This window comes from Hemiscyllium ocellatum, chromosome 3 (genome assembly GCF_020745735.1).
Source record: "Hemiscyllium ocellatum isolate sHemOce1 chromosome 3, sHemOce1.pat.X.cur, whole genome shotgun sequence".
NCBI classification, from domain to species: Eukaryota; Metazoa; Chordata; class Chondrichthyes; order Orectolobiformes; family Hemiscylliidae; genus Hemiscyllium; species Hemiscyllium ocellatum.
This window is the reverse complement of record NC_083403.1, coordinates 134,153,370-134,173,931: the sequence shown is the minus strand read 5'-3', so window position 1 is coordinate 134,173,931 and position 20,562 is coordinate 134,153,370. Positions and strand designations below refer to the sequence as shown.

Here is a 20,562-nt window from a genome sequence, read left to right as displayed (position 1 = left end):
CCTTTACCATACCTTGTCTCATATAAACCTTTCCCCCTACAATTTAGTTTAAAACTCTCTTGACCAGGTGAAGGGTTAAGTCTGAGAGGTCGACTCTCTTGCTTCTTGGATGTTGCCCGGGCCCGCTGTGCTTTTCCAGTGCCACACTTAGCGTCTAGAGTCATAGAGATGTACAGCATGGAAACGGACCCTTCAGTTGAACTCGTCCATGCCGACCAGATATCCCAACCCAATCCAGTCCCACCTGCCAGCGCCCAGCCCATATCCCTCCAAACCCTTCCTATTCGTATACCCATCCAAATGCCTCTTAAATGTTGCAATTTTACCAGCCTCCACCACATCCTCTGGCAGCTCATTCCATACACGTACCACCCTCTGCGTGATGAAGTTGCCCCTTTGGTCTCTTTCATATCTTTCCCCTCTCACCCTAAACCTATGCCCTCTAGTTCTGGACTCCCCGACCCCAGGGAAAAGACTTTGTCTATTTATCCTATCCATGCCCCTCATAATTTTGTAAACCTCTATAAGGTCACCCTTCAGCCTCCGACGCTCCAGGGAAAACAGCCCCAGCCTGTTCAGCCTCTCCCTGAAGCTCAGATCCTCCAACCCTGACAGCATCCTTGTAAATCTTTTCTGAACCCTTTCAAGTTTCACAACATCTTTCCATTAGGAAGGAGACCAGAATTGCACGCAATATTCCAACAGTGGCCTAACCAATGTCCTGTACAGCCGCAACATGACCTCCCAACTCCTGTACCCAATACTCTGGCCAATAAAGGAAAGCATACCAAATGCCACCTTCACTATCCTATCTACCTGAGACTCCACTTTCAAGGAGCTATGAACCTGCACTCTAAGGTCTCTTTAGATCAGTTACATATGTATTAACTGGAGTTTAGAGGAACAAGGAAGAATATGTTTTGGTCTCAAAATATACTTTATTCATAAAAATTGAATAATATTTATATATGTAGTCACAAATTCAGTTCAGTTCTGTACAATAGCATATCAAGGAAACAAACAAGCATTGGAGTTTGACTCAATCAAACCAAAGGCATCTCATATGTGAACCAGATTATATACACATGCCTTTGAGGAATGAGGATGGTTCAATAACTGAGCAAACCACTGTTTAACTTCAGCAGGAAGATGTCAGACAGCGGTCTTTCCTCACTGTACCTTGGCAGCAGCTGCCCCAAGCTTTAGTGCATGTCTCAGTACGTAGTCCTGGACCTTGGAATGTGCCAGTCTGCAACACTCGGTCAGGGTTCGCTCCTTGCTCTGGAAGACCAACAAGTTTTGGGCATCACAAAGAGTGTTGTTAGAAGAATGAGGAGGAATCTCATAGAATCCATTGAAATTCTAACAGGACTAGACAGGGTAAACCCAGGAAGGATATATTAGAACAGTGCCGAGAGACGGCAACACTGTGAGAGGTGCTGTGTTTTGATAAAATGTTAAATCAGGATGTCATTGCTCTTTCAGCTAGCTATCAAGGATTTCATAATGCATTTGTGAAGAATAGCAAGGAAGTTATAGCCAGAGCCTGACTAATGTTTATCCTGGAGATTATAAAAACACAGGTTGTCTGGTTGACATCACATTGCTGTTTGTGGGGAACCTCTAGTATGCAAATTAACTGCTTCCTTTTCTGCGTTAGAAGAGCGACTATGTTTCAAAAGTCCTTCACTGGTTGAACAAATGCTTCAAGATGTAAACGGGTCAGAAAAGGTCTTTTAAAAATGCAAGTCTTTCTTTTCATGCTGTTGGAAATCTCTTATTGAAGGTTGAGCGTGGAGAAGGAACGAAGACAGGACAAAATGACATGAAATCCCTTTCTGGAGGTGAACACTCATTCTCAACTGTTTGCTTCATTCTTTCGCTGTGGGATAGCATAGAATCTCCTTTCTGTTGTCTGGATGAGTTTGATGTTTATATGGTACGTTTACATCTAAAGCCAATTCATCTCCTGGTTGCTAAAGATAAAAGTAGCAACATTTATTGTAATCCATAAGTGATCCCTCATGTAGAGACATGAAACGTTGAGTCCATTTCTAGACAATATTTTCTCCAAGTGAAAGATATGTTAAGCTTTAAAAATGTTTGGAAAATCTGTTGATTAATGTGTCTTTTCTCAGGGTGTTTCGGCTCAAGCAGTTTTCCTGAAATGCATGTTCATGTGGATTATTAGTTGTACCTTATGAATTTGCTGACAATTGCATTCACTGGGGAATGTGTTCATTAATGTTTGTAGGGTTACAAGAGCTTTCTTAATTTGTATAATACAGCCAAACAATAGCACATCACTCAAAATGTATACCAAGCAACTGTCAAGAATAACGAAGGCTCCTAGAAATTGTAAGCTGCAAATTCTGGCAGTTGCATGCAAGGGATTTAGCTGCAAAGGTTAGAAAGCCAAACTTCCGGTTTGTATTTTCCGTGATTACTGTCTACAAATGGAGAAAGTCTTAATTTCAAAATCAAGAGAATTTAATGATAAGTGAGCTGCTGTATTTAATCTTCAGGAAGCTCTTCACACTCCATTTAGGGAGGTGAGTCAAAGGCAGATCAACCCCATCGTATCTTTACATAGACTATAACCTGGTGTTGTGTGGTTTTTAACTAACAGGTTTATTTGGAAGCACTAGCTTACAAGGAGTTATCTCTTCATTAGGTAGCTGTGGAGCGGGATCATAAGACACAGAATTTACAGCAAAACGGTTACAGTGTCATGGACCTGTAATGATATATTAAGCAAATTTAGATTAAGTCTTTCATCTTTTAGAATGGGATATGTTAGTTTCGGTTCTTTAATGTGTAAGTTAGTGCTTCCAAATAAACCTGTTGGACCGTAACCTGATGTTGTGGGATTTTTTTTTAAACTTTGTCCATGTCAGTCCAACACTGGCTCCTCCACATCATGACATTTTTATATGTCCGTGTCACCATTTTGACTTTAGCCTGGTGTTTGTGACTGGAGCTTAAAGAGAAAATCTCATTTTCTTTCTTGTAGCCCATAATTTATTTTTAATGCTCTCCTAACTCTCATTGCTTCTCCCGAGATATGTAATTCACCTTGTACGATTACTTCTGAATTAAGTTGATGAAATCTGAGAATTCAAGTTAAACGGGTAAATGTAAATCGACAATGTCTTTGTCCCTGAAACCTGTGGAAGCAAAGGGAATTGCATTAAAGGAAATGGAGAAATGCAAAAGATTAAAGTGATGGAGCACGTCCGATAATCTGTAGATTTTGCTTTTGGGAAACTACATATATACTTGTGTCAAAAACAGAAATTGCTGGAGAAACTCAACTGGTCTGACAGCATCTATGGAGATAATGTTTTCAGTCCAGTGGCCGTTTCTCAGAACCCAACCGGACTGGAAAAGTTAACTTTGTTTTTCTTTCCATACATACTGCCTGAGTCCAGCAATTTCTGTTTTTTGTTTCAGACCTCCGGCAACCGCAGTTCTTTGCTTTATGTAATTCTATGCTTGTTCAACCCTAGGATATGGTTAATCGCAGGATTTCCATCGACCTGATATTGCGGGTGGCAGCATCTATACAGTGTGACCAGTTCTTCTTTTTCACTCCACTGACGACAGGGTACAGTAAGACCAGTTCATAAATTGATATTTGGCCTCTTGTTGAATGAATGAGTATCAAATACATTTTTTGCATTATTAACTCTCAAAGTTGTGCTCTTTTATGGGCTATATTCTGGAGAACAGTGCCCTCCCAGTAATACATTAAATTTCAGATTTCCAATAGAATCCCTACAGTGTGGAAGTGGGCCGTTCAGCCCATCAAGTCCTCACTGACTCTCTGAACAGTGTCCCACCCTTATACTCTATCCTGAATTTCTCATGGCTAACCACTTTGCCTGCACACTATGGAGCAATTTAGCGTGGCCTATCCACCTAACCTGCACATCTTTGAACTGTGGGAGGAAACTAGAGACCCAGATGAAGCCCACACAGACACTTGGAGATCATGCAAACTTCACACGGGCAGTTGCCGCAAGCTGGAATCGAACCTAGGTCTCTGGCTGTATGAGGCAGCAGTGCTGAACGCTGTGCCACCGCAACTTGTTTTCCTGGTTATGTATATTCCCAAAGGTCAAAACCTTTAGTTGGAGGTACGAAGGAAGCTTAATTAGGCAGGATGGTGGCATGCTTCAGCCAAATTAAATCTGTGAGGGAAGGTCCAAGCTCAACATATCCACCTGGGCTACAATTATTTCAGAGAGAGTTGGCCTATGTGACCAGTTAACCATGGCAGGAGGTCAGTCTGTCAAGGGATGGGGCAGTTCCCTTGATCAGTGCATGACTGGAATGGGGTAGGGCAGGAGAGCCAATTTCCTGCTGTTGCTTCCAATCCCCATGGTCTACCTCTCCCCGTGACTCTGACAAAACAACACTGAACGTTTGCACGGTCTACCCCCATCCTGGGAGTCCTGAGGACAATGTTACTGGCTGCAGCCTCTGATTGGATGGAAGCTGTTGGTTCATATTTCCTGACCCAGATACCGGTTGAAAGCCCAATTGCCAGAAGATCCAGTGGATTTTCACATTCTGACTGGCTTGGAGTTACCCTCCTCCAATCTCTCCAATTTTGGATTTGCTCAGAAAATGGAAGGATACCACCTTTTAGAGTCATAAAGTCACAGAGATATCCAGTATTGAAAAAGACTGCACAATCCAACTCGTCCATGCCGACCAGATATCCCAACTCAGTCTAGTCCCACCTGCCAGCACCCAGCCCATATACCCTTCCTTTTATTTGGGAAGATCTGTATCAAGCAGTGATGGGAAGGTGATCTGTGTGCAGGTGGCATCAGTTCAGTGGGATACTAACTAAAAAAATCATTTGCAGTAGTTTGGTGGGGAGGACAGTCCAATTTTGAGGAAATGCTCTCTACTGCAACATAATTTAAAATTTTTGCTGAATTTAGGTTTGTTGATGGAGTTAACTCTGTGATTTAAAGGCAGATATTATTTGTACTCTCCAAATGGCTTAGTTGGGGTTCAATGCATTCTTTGGCATTAAGATACAAACCGATCAGATGATACCAGGTCTGAACCTTAGCTTCTGATGTTTCAGCTTCCTATCAAGTTCTTGGGTACTGCACAAGTAGCTCACTTGGATTTAGTATCATTAACTACTACTCCAAGAACATCAGTCAACTTTACTTTTACTCCTATCGAGGTCAATGAGACGCTTACTATCATGTAATTCTCCTCATGTTCAAAAGGTTCAATCTATCCTCTATCAAGGGGAAGCTTGGGCTATGAATCAGCAGAGGATGTAAGAATGGGAAGTGCACAATATGTTGTCAAACAGAAAGTGAAGAGCATTACCAAAGTGTTACGGTGACTCAGTGATTAGCACTGCTGCCTCACAGCACCAGGGACCAGGGTTCAATTCCAGCCTCCAGCAGCTGTCTGTGTGATGTTTGTACCTTCTCCCTATGTCTATGTGGGTATCCTCCGGATGCTCTGGTTTCCTCCTACAATCCAAGATGTGCAGGTTAGGTGAATTGACCATGCTAAATTGCACATAGTATTCAGGGATGTGTAGATTAGGTGCATTAGTTAAGGGTAAATGTAGGGGAATGGGTCTGGGTGGGTTACTCTTCAGAGGGTCAGTATGGACTTGTTGGGCCAAATGGCTTGTTTCCATACTGTAAGGATTCTATGATCTATTCTACGTTATGGAACAGAAGGAGGCTATTTGGCCCTTTGTGCTTGTGTCAGCTTGTTCATTGAGGATCATTACCTCATGCCAATCTCCTGCTTTTCCCTGGACCCTTGCACATTACTTTTATCCAAATAATCATCCAATTTTGACTTGAATGCATAATTGAACCTGCTTCCACCGCACTTCAAGGCTGTGATTTCCGTACCCTGTTTACTCGCTAAGTGAAAAGGTTTTTCCTCACTTCACCTTTAATTCTTTTGCAGATCACTTTAAATCTATGCCTTCACATTCTTGTTCTGTTTATGAGTAGCAACAGCTTCTCCTGATCTACTCTATTCTGCACACACATGATTTTGAAAACCTCCATCAGATCTCCTGTTAGCCTTCTTAACTCTGAGGAGAACAGTCCCAATTTCTTCAATCTACCCTCAAGGGTGACATGGTGGCACAGTCATTACCATGTTGCTTCACAACACCAGGGATGTGGGTTCAATTCTAACCTCGAGCTCCTGTTTGCGTGCGGTTTGCATGTTGTCTGTGTGGGTTCCCTCCAGGTGCTCTGGTTTCCTCCCGCAGTCCAAAGCTGTCCAGGTTAGGTGGATTGGCAATGCTAAAAGTGGGGTTATAGAAACAAGGCTTTGGTGGTCTGGGTGGGATGCTCTTCAGAATGTTGGTGTGGACCTGATGGGCCAAATGGTCTCTATCTGCACTGTAGGGATTGTATGATTTCATAACTGGAGTTCCTTATCTTTGGAATATTCTTGCAATGTATAGTGCCCAGAACTATACATGCTAATTTAGCTGAAGTCTAATATGTTCAACATCTCCTCCTTGCTTTTATACTCTATGCCCCTGGTAATAAACCTGAGGATACTGTATGTTTTACTTATTGTACTCTCTAACCATCCTGTCACTTTCAATGATATGTGCATATGTACACCCAGATTGCCCCTACTCCTGTACCCCCTCTTAGAAATGTATCCTCTATTGTATATTGTCTGCCAATATTCTTCTTACCAAAAGCATAACCTCACACGTCTCTGTATTGAAACTTATCTGCCTGTGATCAACTTGTCCATGTCCTTCTAAAGTTCCTACGTTGTCTTCCTCACAGTTTACAATACTTCCAAGTTTTACATTATCTGCAAACTTTGAATTTACCCACTGGACACCCAGCTCTAGATCATTAATAAATATCAGGAAATGTGAACTTCCACCAGCCAGAAAAATATCCATTGACCATTACTTTCTGTTTCCCATCACTCAATCAATTTTGGATCCATGTTGCTACTGACCCTTTTATTCAATGAACTGTAACTTTCCTCACAAGTCTTTTATGTGGCATTCTATTAAATTCCTTCTAAAAATCAACGTACACAGCATCAACAGCATTCCCCTCATTGAATCTCTCTATTACTTTTTAAAAACCTTCCAGCACGTTAGTTAAACATTTAGAAATCCATGCTGACTCTTTAATCAACACACCCTTTCCCATGTAACTACCAACTCCATCCAAATAATTGTCTCCAGAAGCTTTCCCACCACCAAAATTAAAGTGACTGATCTGTAATTGCTACGATTATCCTCACCAGCCTTTCTTGATCAAAGCCATCATGTTCTCAGTTTCCCAGTCTTTTCACACCTCTCCCAAGTCTAAGGAAGACTATGAGATTCTGGCCAGTGAGCTCATTCAATATCTTCTGATGCATCTCATTCTAACGTGGTGCCTTGTCAATGTTAATACTTAACATTTGATCCAACACTTCTACCTTATCAGTTTGAACCACTCTCATAACTGAGTTCCTCCATTGTCATCGGCATCTCTGTTTTTGGTGAAGATGGATACAAGATATCAAATACCTCAGCCATGCCCCTCTTTCTAAGTATAAATCTCCTTTTTTGTTCCTAATTGGCCCTACTCTTTCATTTGAGGAGAAAGTGAGGACTGCAGATGCTGGAGATCAGAGCTGAAAATGTGTTGCTGGAAAAGCGCAGCAGGTCAGGCAGCATCCAAGGAACAGGAAATTCGACGTTTCGGGCATAAGCCCTTCATCAGGAATCTTTCATTTACCAACCGTACTAATTTTAAGGCCATAGAGGATTTTGAACCACTTCTTTATGATGGTTGCCAGTCTTTTCCCCTAATTCCTCTTTGTTTCTTATTTGCCTTTTCAACACCTCCCCCCAATCCCCACTGAACCATCAATATTGCTCTTCATTTTCAATTTTGACTGTTTTACCTGTCACTTGCCATAAGCACACTTTTCTTCTTGATAAGAACAAAGAACAGTACAGTACAGAAACAGGCCCTTCGGCCCACCAAGCCTGCGCTGACACATGATGCTTTTCTAAACCAAATATCTTTTGCCTGTACGTGGTTCGTATCCCTTTATTTCCTGTCTATTCACATATCTGTCGAGATGCTCCTTAAACGCTGCGACTGTATCTGCTTTGACCACATCCTCTAGCAGCACATTCCAGAACTTACCACTCTCTGCCTCTCACATCTTGTTTAAATGTCCCCCCTTTTACCTTAAACCTATGTTCTCTAGTAACTGACATTTCTATCCTTGGAAAAAGACTCCAACTGTCCATTCTATCCATGTCTTACATAATTTTATGAAACCCCTATCAGGTTGCCCCTCAGCCTCCAATGTTCAAGTGAAATGAGCTACCTATGGCCAATTTCTCCTAGTAGCTACTACTTTCCAAGCAGACAGCATCCTGGTAAACCTTCTTTTAATTTCTATCTTTTTTGCCAGTTAGAAGCACTTGATTTGTTTGCTCTACCTTTCCCATTTGAGGGCATATACTTTGACTTTACCCAAACAAACTCCTCTTTGAAGGTAGCTGAAAATATGTTGCTGGTTAAAGCACAGCAGGTCAGGCAGCATCCAAGGAACAGGAAATTCGACGTTTCGGGCCAGAGCCCTTTGAAGGTAGCCAATTGTTTGGTTACTCTTCTTCCTGTCAACCTGTCGATCCAGTCAATCTTGTCCAGCTCCATTCCCCCACCCCCGGGTCTTGTGTTAATTGATTTTGCTGTCATTGGTTTGTTGCATGTCATAATTGTGACAATGATCAGATAAACACCCTTTGTGTAATTGGTTAAAGGGGATAAATGTTGAGCAGGACATTAGAGAGAATTCCTCTTCTCCTTTTTATAAGATAGTACTTTAGGATATTCTAAAGTCATTGGTCAGCAAGGTCTGAGGACATGGTGGGGGTAGTGAGCAGGATTCTATCAGCAGACTTGTGGTTGAGCTGACCATTATGAACAATGAAGGCTGTGAGTCAGGTCATTGGAATGAACGCGACTGGCAATGATGAAGTCAGACTGAATATTATCATCAGAGATAGAAGAGGCGATGGCCAGTAATGGCCAGGGAATTGCTTGCGGACCCAGGTTTGAGTCCAACCACAGCAGATGATGGAAATTGAATTCAATAAAAATCTGGAATGACAAGTCCAATAATGACCATGGAACTGTTGCCAATTTTGGAAAAACCTATCTGCTTCAATAATGCCCTTTACGGCCTGAACTGCCATCCTTATGTGTCACTCCAGACCCACGGTAACGTTGTTGACTTTTAACTGTCTCTGGGATGGGTAATAATGCTGATCTTGCCAGTGAAACCCTCATCCCATTAGTGAATTAAAAAATGTTCTTCAGCAACATCCCATTCCTTACGCTGCAATGATCATTGCCTCTTTAATGTTCCCCTCCTCATTTCCAAGAATGCACCTTTTATTGTTGACTGGACACATACTACTGGAGGAAGTTCTCCTGCATGCAACTGAGGAATATTTGCTCCTTGCTGATCCATACCCTACAAGTATCCCAGATTATGTCTGGATAATTTTCAAACTGTATTCACTGTTGGAAGGTAGCACACAGCTGGGTCTGACAAACAGAAATGAAGGACAAAATATTCTGATGTAGGTGTTCAGAATTAGCTATGCAGTGGCTTCAATTTTTTATATCTGATGTATGGTTTTGTAAAGCATTCGAATCATTTGTGTTGTGCAGTCCAAATTTGTTTGTGCTTCTGGGGGAAGTATGGAGTGAGGCCTACTTTAGGTAAATAGCAAATTCCAAATTGTGCATTAGATCAATTAAATTGTTTGACTCTGACATTGTTTCACGTATAAAAAAATTGTTTGATTTTGAGTAATTCTGAACTGTTTCCATTTTTAGTTTCTTGCCTAAAGGTGACCAAATCAGAACCTTTCATCTGCATGATCCTGAAAGAGGGCAGACAACACTACCCTTTGCTTCTCCGGATGAACCTGAAGACTCAGATGATTAAATAAACATTGACTTTTATAATTGCGAACTTTTGTTTTTTTTTGAAGTGGGGTAAATGGAAGACTTTGGCAGAGTCGCAGAGATTTGTGGGGACTGACAGGCTGCACAGTTGGAGGGTTGCATTCTGAAAATAATGTAATGCATTGAAGAAGCTTTCATATCAATCCTGGGAAAGCTAGGCTTACAATTGTTATTTTCTGGCATTGTATACAGATTTAGTGATGCCTAATAGAGCTGATGCAAAGTTGTTTGAGGTCCAACATTGTTAGGGTACACTTATAAGGCTAACACGGGTAAATGCAGACGCCCTGGGGATGCTTTACCTAGAACTGCCAAGCACTGAGCTTAGAAATGAGTTGAGTGTGAACCATTGGTGTAGACAACCACCAAGTACACAGTACTGGTTAATATTCGCCAATATTAACAGTGAGCATTAATGCTATGTTTATTATTTTGCACTTATATTAGAAATACATCTGAGCAAAGGTTAAATAACAAATGATTCTTTTGTCTAATGTGAATATATCTGTGCAGCTTTCTCACAGTTTTATGTCATTTTGCCTGAAACTTATCAAAACAGTTGCTTGGTGAAACCAAGAGACATTAAGATTCCCCCGCCACCCCCCACCCAACCTATCCAAGAACCAGGTACAAATCTGTACACACACACCAGACCAGAGCCCAGTTTCCACAAAAAGGAATAGAAGGAATAAAAAAAACTGTGAATGCTGGAAATCTGAAACAAGCACACAATGCTGGAGAAACGCAGCAGGTCTGGCAGCATCCGTGGAGACAAAGTAGAGTCAACATTTCAAGTCCAGTGGTCTAGAAGGAAGTTGGCCAGTTTCTATTCGGAGTTTTCTGCTTTAGGGAGGGACCAAGCATAGATTGTTGCTATTGGAGAAATGAGCCAATCATGGATTGCACAATCAGAGAAATGAGCCAGTTAGAAACTGTGTCCGAGCCAAGGCAGGACAGCAGGGTCTATTTCAGCACGGTGCATTGCTGCAGCTGGACATGGAAGGGTGACAGCCTGGACAACCATCTGAAAGGCGGACAGATAGACCAATCCTGACTGTTTTAGAGAAATTAAGCAAATAAAGCATGGAGTAGGCATTCAATGGTGTCAATATTATTGAACAATTTGCTGAAAGGGATGGCAGAAATCAGTGGCTGCAACATTATATTCTGCATTCTGTTCTACTACCCTGATGTACTTATGTAAGGTATGATTTGCCTGATTAGCACTCAAAATAATACTTTCACTGTATTTCAGTTCGTGTAAAAATAATAAATCAAATCAAATAATAAAATATTGTTGCTTTGGATAAAATCTTGATTTTGACTCATTTATATCCAGAGTAGACCCCCTAACAGAGAAGAGCAGTATCGAACAAATATGTTTCCTTTTGTCTTTGTCTATAGAAGAAATGTAACAATTTGCTTAATTAGCAATTGTAAATCATTCCTACATTATTCCTTTTTTCTGTAAGTTATCACTATTTGCATAGACTTTGTGCATCAGTAACATGCAGAACACATGGAAATAATTCTAAGTCAAATTATTTAGTATCAATCTCACTTCTTTTTGTTGTGATAATCCCCTTCCAAGGAGCCCACTGACATGCCTGCTGCATTGATTCAACAAAATCAGTTTGGCAGGAAAACAATTGTGAAGTGTTTCAGATGAGTGCTATGCCCACTTGACGTATAGAGACAGAGAAATAGCAGAAGAACTAAAGGTCACAAGTGCATTGTATTCATAAGAAGTGGACACATACTGGGAAGACAAACGGGGTATTTTACAACTATATTTTGATGCTTAGGCATTACAGAAATAGCACATATGTGATTTTCACAATGTGCTAGAATTGGATAACATTCCCTGCCACCCAACTCATAAAACTGCCTTCTATGCCATTTTTGTACTTATTGATCAAAAAAAAAGGAATTTTGCAAATTGTAATCTTAGTCATTGCTCTGTACTTTGTGTGTAGTCAGTGTGATGATGAAATAATGGGACTCATTTTTCTTCATTGTGTGATAACGGTGGATAAGGGGACATGATTTTGTGGTGAAACCTGTGTTTTTCATCCCTGTTATAACTGCAACGGCTGCTGGCCACTTGCCCATCAGTTACCCCAGGACTGTCCATAGTTCTGGACAGAAACCCCTTATTGCCATCCACAGTCACTTTCCAGGAAAAGGTGGCAGTAGGTCTGCAAGTTCCAAAATTATTCTAGGTGTAAAGGTCACCTGCTCTCTCCACAATCATCCAAAACGCATCTTTTTTTAAATGTTTGGTCATGAATGCTTCAACAATCACTGCCTGAATTTTCCTATTCTGCAATTGCTGGCTGTAATGGCATGGTGGCTCAATGATTGGCACTGTTTGCCTCAACACCACAAACCCAGGTTTGAATCCAGCCTCGGGCGACTGCCTGTGTGGAGTTTGCACATTCTCCCCGTGTCTGTGTGGACTTTCTCTGGGTGCTTCAGTTTCCAAAGATGTACAGATTCGGTATATGTACGGTACATATACAGGCCCATAATGTCCAGGGATGCTAAGGGGATTAGCCATGGCGAAGATAGGGGTGGGTCTGGGTGGGATGTTCTTTGGAGGGGTGGAGTTGACTAGGTAGGCCAAATGGCCTGTTTCCACACCATAGGGATTCTATTCTATGAGAAACATACAGTTGGTCTGCAGCATTTAACTAGTCTAACCTTTGACCCAAGAAAATGAGTTATATTAGTCAGAATATGTACACTCCATTACTATCTTGCTGCAAAGATATGAATCTAGTTCAATGTATCCAGGATAAATTGGAAGGACTATTAAAGTGTTTTGATTGATCAGCCTCATGGTATTTGCTGGATCATGAACAATAGATTGGTGTTCTGCAACTTACTCACTCCTCATTGTTACCTTTTGTTACCTGCAAGGTGGATAGTTGTCTTTGATTCATGCATGGATACACAAATAGTAATTTAACATGTTAGCTGTTTGAGCTTACCTTCTTTTGCCAATAGATGAACGATACAATGTAATATCTGGTAAATGCATTATCTCCTAGTAACCTAAACCCCAGATTAATGTCTGGGGCACATGGGTTCAAATCCCACAGTGGCAGGTGGTTTAGGTTTGAATTCCGATTTTATCCAGTGGCAGTGAATGAACATTGATATAGCTCCATATGTCACTGACCTAGTAACCTAAACCCCAGATTAATGTCTGGGGCACATGGGTTCAAATCCCACAGTGGCAGGTGGTTTAGGTTTGAATTCCTCATTCCTGATGAAGGGCTTATGCCCGAAACGTCGAATTTCCTATTCCTTGGATGCTGCCTAACCTGCTGTGCTTTAACCAGCAACACATTTTCAACTTTAAAAGATGTGACACCACTACTGTTATCTGTACATGACACAATGCTTTTAATTATAAAGTGAGATTTTCACACCATCTAAATCCATGTAAATTAACCAAAAGAAATGACAAATATGGTTTTCATGGTAAAGTATGTCCATGCCACTGTTTATTTGTTTCACATAGTAGCACAATTTCATTTTAACAGTTCTGGGTTTTGTTTACTGCACAATTTCATTTAGAAGATATATTAATGATTTATGTATCGATTCATGACATTTATAAAAGCCATAACAAACATATAGGTACTGCACCGAACACTTTTACCAACATTTTGTTCACATTGCATACATAAAAGGGTAAGGTTTGGGGTAAGCTTTATTCATTATCTTTGTCAGAATAGATAAGTCCTGTCTGGTTAAGTAAAAAAACATAACTTTACAGGTTCAAACCCTAAAAAGGATAGTTTTCCAATTACACACTGTCAGTTTGCAGTCTTACCCGCTGAGAGTCCATATCGAAATTTTGTGCAGACCAATCATACTTTTCTGCTTTGCGCTCCTACTGGATTAAAGGTGACTTGTTATTTTTAATGTCATAATTTCTGTGTCTTTAACATCGTCAAGATTTGCATTCTAAGCTCTAGATTACCAATTGATCTATTAAAGGGAAGTATATTCTAAAAATGTCTCCATAGTTTTAAATGTAAGAATGTACAATCTGGAACCAAGAATTGTGTGAAACTTTGTCCTCATTGGGTTTGAGCTTTTTATGCTGCATTCCTGGATCCACATATGCCAATACAGCAGTAAACTGACTGCTTTGAATTTATTTCTCATTGGTATATTCGAATATCTATTCACAGCTGCCAAGGTAGCTTAGCTTTCTAACAGGAGTTAAACCAATGAGATAATGCAGTCAGCAGCACCATATTTTAAAGAGATGTATGCTTTTAAGGTTAAAAAAATCACACAACACCAGGTTATAGTCCAACAGGTTTAATTGGAAGCACTAGCTTTCGGAGCGCTGCTCCAACAGGTGGTTATGGTATCGCACAACCATCTGATGAAGGAGCAGCGCTCCGAAAGCTAGTGCTTCCAATGAAACCTGTTGGACTATAACCTGGTGTTGTGTGATTTTTAACTTTGTACACCCCAGTCCAACACCGGCATCTCCAAATGATGCTTTTAAAGCGAATGCCTGGATAGTGGAACAACTATTTATTTGGGTGAAGTTCAAATATTTTTCAAGCCTCTCCATGACCGACGGAAGGAGAAGGATTAGGCAGAAAATGAGAAGAAAAGTTTGATGATACAAATAAGGTTCTGTGAACATAGTAGCGCAGTTGATATATTCCCCTCCCTGTTTAACAGATGTCTAAACTACAGGTGCAGTTGCACATAGAAAGGTCTCCAATTTCATGCTGAAAGGCACCATTTCCAGAGAACAGCAGCATATGAGTTTGCCAGCAGGTGGTAAGCATGTTGAATACAAAGTACCCAGCTGAAAGAAACACTTAACAGAGATTATGAAGAAAGTACAACTAGCAGCACCATATGAGTTGTGCATGTCCCAATGATTCCTTGCTACAAAGTACTTTTCATTTTCATACTAACTTCTCACTCAACTAAGTTTTAATGTCAACTTTACGGGTTACTTTTGGCTGCATATCATGCATATACCTCTAACTTGTAAATACAAAGCAGAATCAAAAATATTGCCAGACTCTCATTTCTCAAGGCCATATATCTTGGTTTAGGAATAAACAAATCTGCAAAACTCCCAGTCAGTTACTGAAACCCAAATTGGGTTATAGCTGTGTACCGTTTGGCCATTGTGTATGAGCACCAATGATGACCTTGCAACCAGACACAACTTTGAAAGTGTAATCCTGAAGATGCAGAGGTGCCTGCTTGGCCAAAGACTCAACAAAACTGTATACCTTTATTGAAATTCCCAAGGTACTTAGGTTGAGCTACTTGAGTATGCGTGTGGTCAGTGAATCTGAGTGATTTACACAATCTTACATAAAATGAATACATCCTCTGAAAATGCTTGTTATCCTCTAACTTGTGAGGGCAAGAGAAATTGTAAAAGAACTGGCCATCTGACCAGTTCTGACTTTTGAATATTGTGGTAAAGTTCCCTTGAATATACATTACCAAGACAAAAACATTTGTTTTCAGAAAAATGAGATTAAAAGACCAGTTAAAACAACCCCAGAAAACATTTATGTCATTGCTGTACAAGAGCAGAACTTCAGCCCCCAATTTATAATGTGTCGTTAACGTAATAGCATATCCCAAAGTACTTCAGAGAAGCGTTACAGTGATCCATTGAAGAAGACACGAGGAAAGATAGCTAAAAACATTGGTAAAAAGGTATGTTTTTAAAGAATGTTATCGTGTCTTCGGCAAGGTCTTCCAGAGTTTAGGGGCTTGATAGAGAAATTGAAATTGGGATGCAGAAAAGGCTAGAGTTGAAACACAAATTTGTTTGGAGGTTTTGCGGCTGGCAGAGAACGGAGAGGCAGGAACAGTTGAGGACATGGGAAATATGACAGGATTAGAATTTTAAAATCGAGATGCTGCTTAACTGGGCCCCAGTGTGAGCCAGCATATAAAGGACATAGTTTAAATAAGGAGACATGTAACTTAAGTACTGCTCAACTTTCCCAATCGTAAAATATTGGAGACCAGGTAAATGTGCGTTGGAATGGTTAAGTATGTAAATAACAGAAGTTTGAATGAGTGTTTCAGCAGCAGATACGCTGAGGTAGAGTTTCTGATGTGGAATGGACATAGTCATATTAGAAACATCACGCCTTGCTTCAGTAATGACGCAAACTTTTGTTTGAATACATCTCATACTGTGGGATTATTTCACAATTAAAATCATTTAAATGGCTAAAAATCATCATGACCAGGTGGCTGAAATAAAACTGAATGCTGGTGCATTCTCTTGTACGGTATGGGACACTGTAGAGTATACTTCCCTGTTAAACCAGTTTAGCAATGTAAGGGAGAATGTTGGGAAACAGCATTGTCAATAATGACTCCAACTGTTTTCAAGTGAGTTACAAATTATGGTACAGTTACTTTAGCATTGACATTAGATCAAAAGCAAGATTTCTTAAATCCCACATTTCATGAAGTAGTAAACAAAACAAGGCTTTATTTCTCCCCTTTTAAAAAGGATAATACATTTTGTGACTTAAAACCTACTGATGCAGTTTGACATTTTTCTTCTCTCTCCTGACATGACATTCATTAAATGACATCAATTAAAATGTTTATTGTATTTTTATGAATAAAAATCTCAATTGCCAATAAGGTGCAAGTGGAAAAGCTGTAAAAACAGTTTAAAAATTCGCTATCACATTTTTTCATAGCTGGTGACAATTTGTAAAGTGGAGTTGCTACTTTAGGTATTGCAGGAAAAAGCTAAGCTGAGGCCAGAGACACTTACCAACGGATATCCTTAATTGCCTGTTCCTAAAAATCGTCTTGTCTGTTGAAGAATTTGTTGAGCGCCACGTTTGAGTAACTCGCTAAATATAGATGCTGAATCCATTTTCTGCTAAATATTGCTGCAGTTTTCAGAGGTATTTAGTCTTTTCTCAATGACATTTCAAGATTCAAAGAATTGAGGGAAAAACTCACTAGACACTAATAGTATTCATTTTTGTGAAGCAAGCAAGTTTGTAATGCTAACTGTTCTCTGACCTTATATTCCATCACCAATATTGCCAAGAATTAATGTTTCAGATCTGATACAATGATTAGAGGAAAAGAAATAGTTTATTATAAACAGGTTCTTTGACAAGGGATTTTAGTTTCATTCCCAATAAGTGAAACACATTGCAAGCTCCAGTGGAACATGAACAATAATAGCTTATTTTAATGCAACACGATACTGATAAACAGGCCTCCAAAGAATGAATTTAAGATGGTAATGAAATTGCGCACACTTCACTTTTGGCAGTTTTCATATTAATTTAAACCTTTTTTTGCATATGACATTCTCATGCACACAAGTGTTTCAACACAAGAAGCAAGTCCATTTAAAGATAGTCCAAGCACTTTGTTTTTGTGTGTGTGTGTGTTTTTTGTGTGTCTGTGTGTGTGGATGTAGCTGCAAACTGAATGAAACATCTGAATTTTGTGCAGTCCATTATATGCATTACTGACGGCTCATTTCTGAATGTCACATTGCAGGAGTAACACAATTGAAGGATCACTCTTTGCTGCTTCTTTGAATTCATCCAATGTAATCTGGTCATCATTGTTCTTATCCATCTTACTGAAAATCTTGTCAACACGTTGTTCTGGCGTCAAACCGTCTTCATTCATTTTCATCATTATGACAGTTCCCACCATTTTATATATAGCCTTCATAGAACACACACAAAAAAAATATTTAATTTAAAGTGTAAATCAAAGCAAAACATACATTTTGTACTGTTTTGAAATATATGCTCTAACTACATGCTTCAAGTATATAGAACACATCTGGAGCAATCAAAGTGAAGTTCATAGTTTTTAATGAGAAACCAGATAAATGGGGGGTGGGGTGGTGGTGACAGAAACAAATTTCTGTTGATAGGGTCAGATCAGGTAGGATGGACTGCGGTTCACAAACAGCATAAGCACCATCATTGTACTGCTGCGTTGATCAATTTGTTTCTACGCTCTCAGTTTTATGTAATTGTCGGCAATGACTTAGGCTTTCACTTTTATTAAACTTGAGACATTAAGTGAATTAAATTAAACAATAACACATGCTGTAAGAGGGTTATTAATGTATAACACTTGATATCTGACAGCAATATTTGACATGTTTATAAATTTCAACAGGATATCGGACTGGATTATCTTAAATGTTCACACTTTAGTTTTATATAGAACTTGCATAGTGCAGCATTAATTTCCTGTTATGCAAATTGGTGCAATTTAAGTTCACACCTGCTTTCCCTTCACACATAACCTTCTTCCTTTCAAAAAGGGAACTGTTAAGTTAAAGCCATTCACTTTCCCAAGGTGGGGGGAAGGGGGTGAGAGAGAAAAGACAGGATGACTCACTCTATTATTTTCTTTAGCTAGTGAATTTCAACTACCACTGACAAAACCACATTCCCATTTGTCTATAATGGGCTATGTCTCATACTGAGTGAAAAACAAAGAGAAACAGCAACCTGGATTTTAAAGGAGCTGCTGATTGCTGCTCTTGTCCCTAAATTTCTACACTATATCCTGGCTCTGCATTCTAGAGTGGACTTCCAAACTCAGGCTCTTCAAACTCAGGTGTGCCATTGGGGTGTTACTTCGTAATGCAGGACTGTCCTGCGTAGGTAGGTCAACCACTTTTTTATTACGCAAACTACTCTATTCGGGTGAGTCTTCATTAATGAACTAACTGTAAGTCTTTGGGGCATTTAAACATTTATGGCGTATTTGTAAATGAGTGTGAGTGGGGTAGCTGGGAAAGTGCCATCCTAGAAGGTGGCAGTGATTAGCGGCACTCTGCTAGGGCAGCTCTGTTTAGAATAGTGGTGTGGTAGACTGGCAGTGGGATAGGGTGGTATTTAGGTAGCATGGTGAAGTTGGGTCAAGGATTTGGAATGTTGGGCAGCATTTCCTCCAAATTTCTTTCTGGCTTAGAAGGTGTCTGAGGTCCGTGCATAAAATGACCTGTGGAAATGGAGGTCGATACCATGATCGGTGTGCTGATGCCTATCACCATGATCAGAACCTCGGAAAGAGTCAGACTGCTGTTTGAGGATTTGGGTGGGGGTGGGGTGGGGAACGTGGGATTCAGATGGTAAGGAGGGTGTCAGTGGTTTGGGTGGGGGGAGTAGAGGCTGGATTAAAAAGTGGGGTGGGGTAGATGCAATGTGTTGGAGACACATTTCAGTTGCAGGAGTTTTTTGTCTGATTTAATTTGTCTGATGTTAGGCATATTTCTCCTCAGTAAGTCAGAGTTGAAGAAATTCACACATGGCCCAAGGAACTCGGAAATTACTCGTAATAATTATAACTTCCCATCAAATTCCCACAGAATTGATGAAGTGGGACTTTTTGGAGGTACTAATGTGTAACTTTGGTGGGTGGATGTTGGGGTGAGGGCAGGGAGACATCCAATTTTACATGGTCCACAGACTGCAAGATCTGGATTACTTACTAGACTAATGATACTAACCATGAAGGTTTTGATTCTATGGAGTAATTCATTTATTCATATTCTTCTATCACCTGAATTGTTCTCATGCTGTACAAAAGACCAATTTACTATATTTATCAAATATTTGAGATTTCAACCATACTATCCACAACTTTATTGCCATTTTAGGCACAACTTACAAATCACCCCAGTCAGATAAAAGTAATCCCAATGTGGAGACACAACACACGATCTGTGAGCCAAGAAGTGTTGTATTTGTAGGTAGAAGATTGTTGCACCAAACCTCTTTCCTTTGACCAGATCAAGGCACCTAATGGGTTTATAATGATGGGGGGGAATCAACCATTGAGCTGACACCATGATAACTGTCCAGTGCAAGTACATGAAATTATGAGACATTGTTAAGAAGATAATGAAATTTATAGGTCTAGATCTACATTCCATAGATCCTAAAATGTTTTGCAGTATTCTCATCCAAGCCAGAATTACACATCAGAGTGGGTGGAGCTTAATGCAGTTTCTAACTTTAACCCTTTCTTTACTGTAAACAACTGAAATGATCTCTCTTAGGAACACAGGCAAGAACAGATGTAAAATACACCATGATCTATCTGGTTCACAATCCTGATTAGTCACAGGATGCAATAATGAGGAAACTGGCTGGAGGATTGTCCAGTAAAGGTGCAAACAATGAATGAGTTGCATTGACATCACTAGCAGCTTCTTTGACTCATGCTCCTAATTCTACAAAGAGATCATTTAATGACTTTGGGGCTCTTGGAGTGTATGTTGAAGTAGGTAACAGGGGATGCATCATGAATCTACATCTACCATCAGCTCTACGTGCTTTTGGGCCAAACTATCCATGATTTATTTGACCACATGACCAGCCCAAATGAATTTCCCATGTGTGCAACTGGTGTGCAGCATACAACCAAAACATTGTGTCAATAATAACTCAGCATTTACACATGAGTGGAAATACATAGCAATATCAATACTGGCATA

At 40.0% G+C, this 20,562-nt stretch overlaps 2 protein-coding genes across 4 annotated transcripts in view; one reads left to right on the top strand and one right to left on the bottom strand.

The window, feature by feature from the left end:
* Positions 1-10,031, top strand: part of LOC132808013 (structural maintenance of chromosomes protein 6-like) — a 125,180-nt gene extending 115,149 nt beyond the window's left edge. Inside the window, exons 25-27 of the mRNA XM_060821910.1 lie at positions 1,787-1,939; positions 3,510-3,607; positions 9,900-10,031. Coding sequence (XP_060677893.1) covers positions 1,787-1,939; positions 3,510-3,607; positions 9,900-10,011 — 363 coding nt within the window. The 3' untranslated portion in view covers positions 10,012-10,031. The remainder of the gene's footprint in view (positions 1-1,786; positions 1,940-3,509; positions 3,608-9,899) is intronic.
* A 7,240-nt stretch (positions 10,032-17,271) lies between these two features.
* LOC132807990 (visinin-like protein 1) overlaps positions 17,272-20,562 on the bottom strand; it is a 106,075-nt gene continuing 102,784 nt past the window's right edge. For all 3 annotated transcript variants that reach the window (XM_060821890.1, XM_060821886.1, XM_060821897.1), the window contains one exon: positions 17,272-17,765. In XM_060821890.1, the coding sequence (XP_060677873.1) occupies positions 17,568-17,765 (198 nt within the window). In that variant the 3' untranslated portion in view covers positions 17,272-17,567. The remainder of the gene's footprint in view (positions 17,766-20,562) is intronic.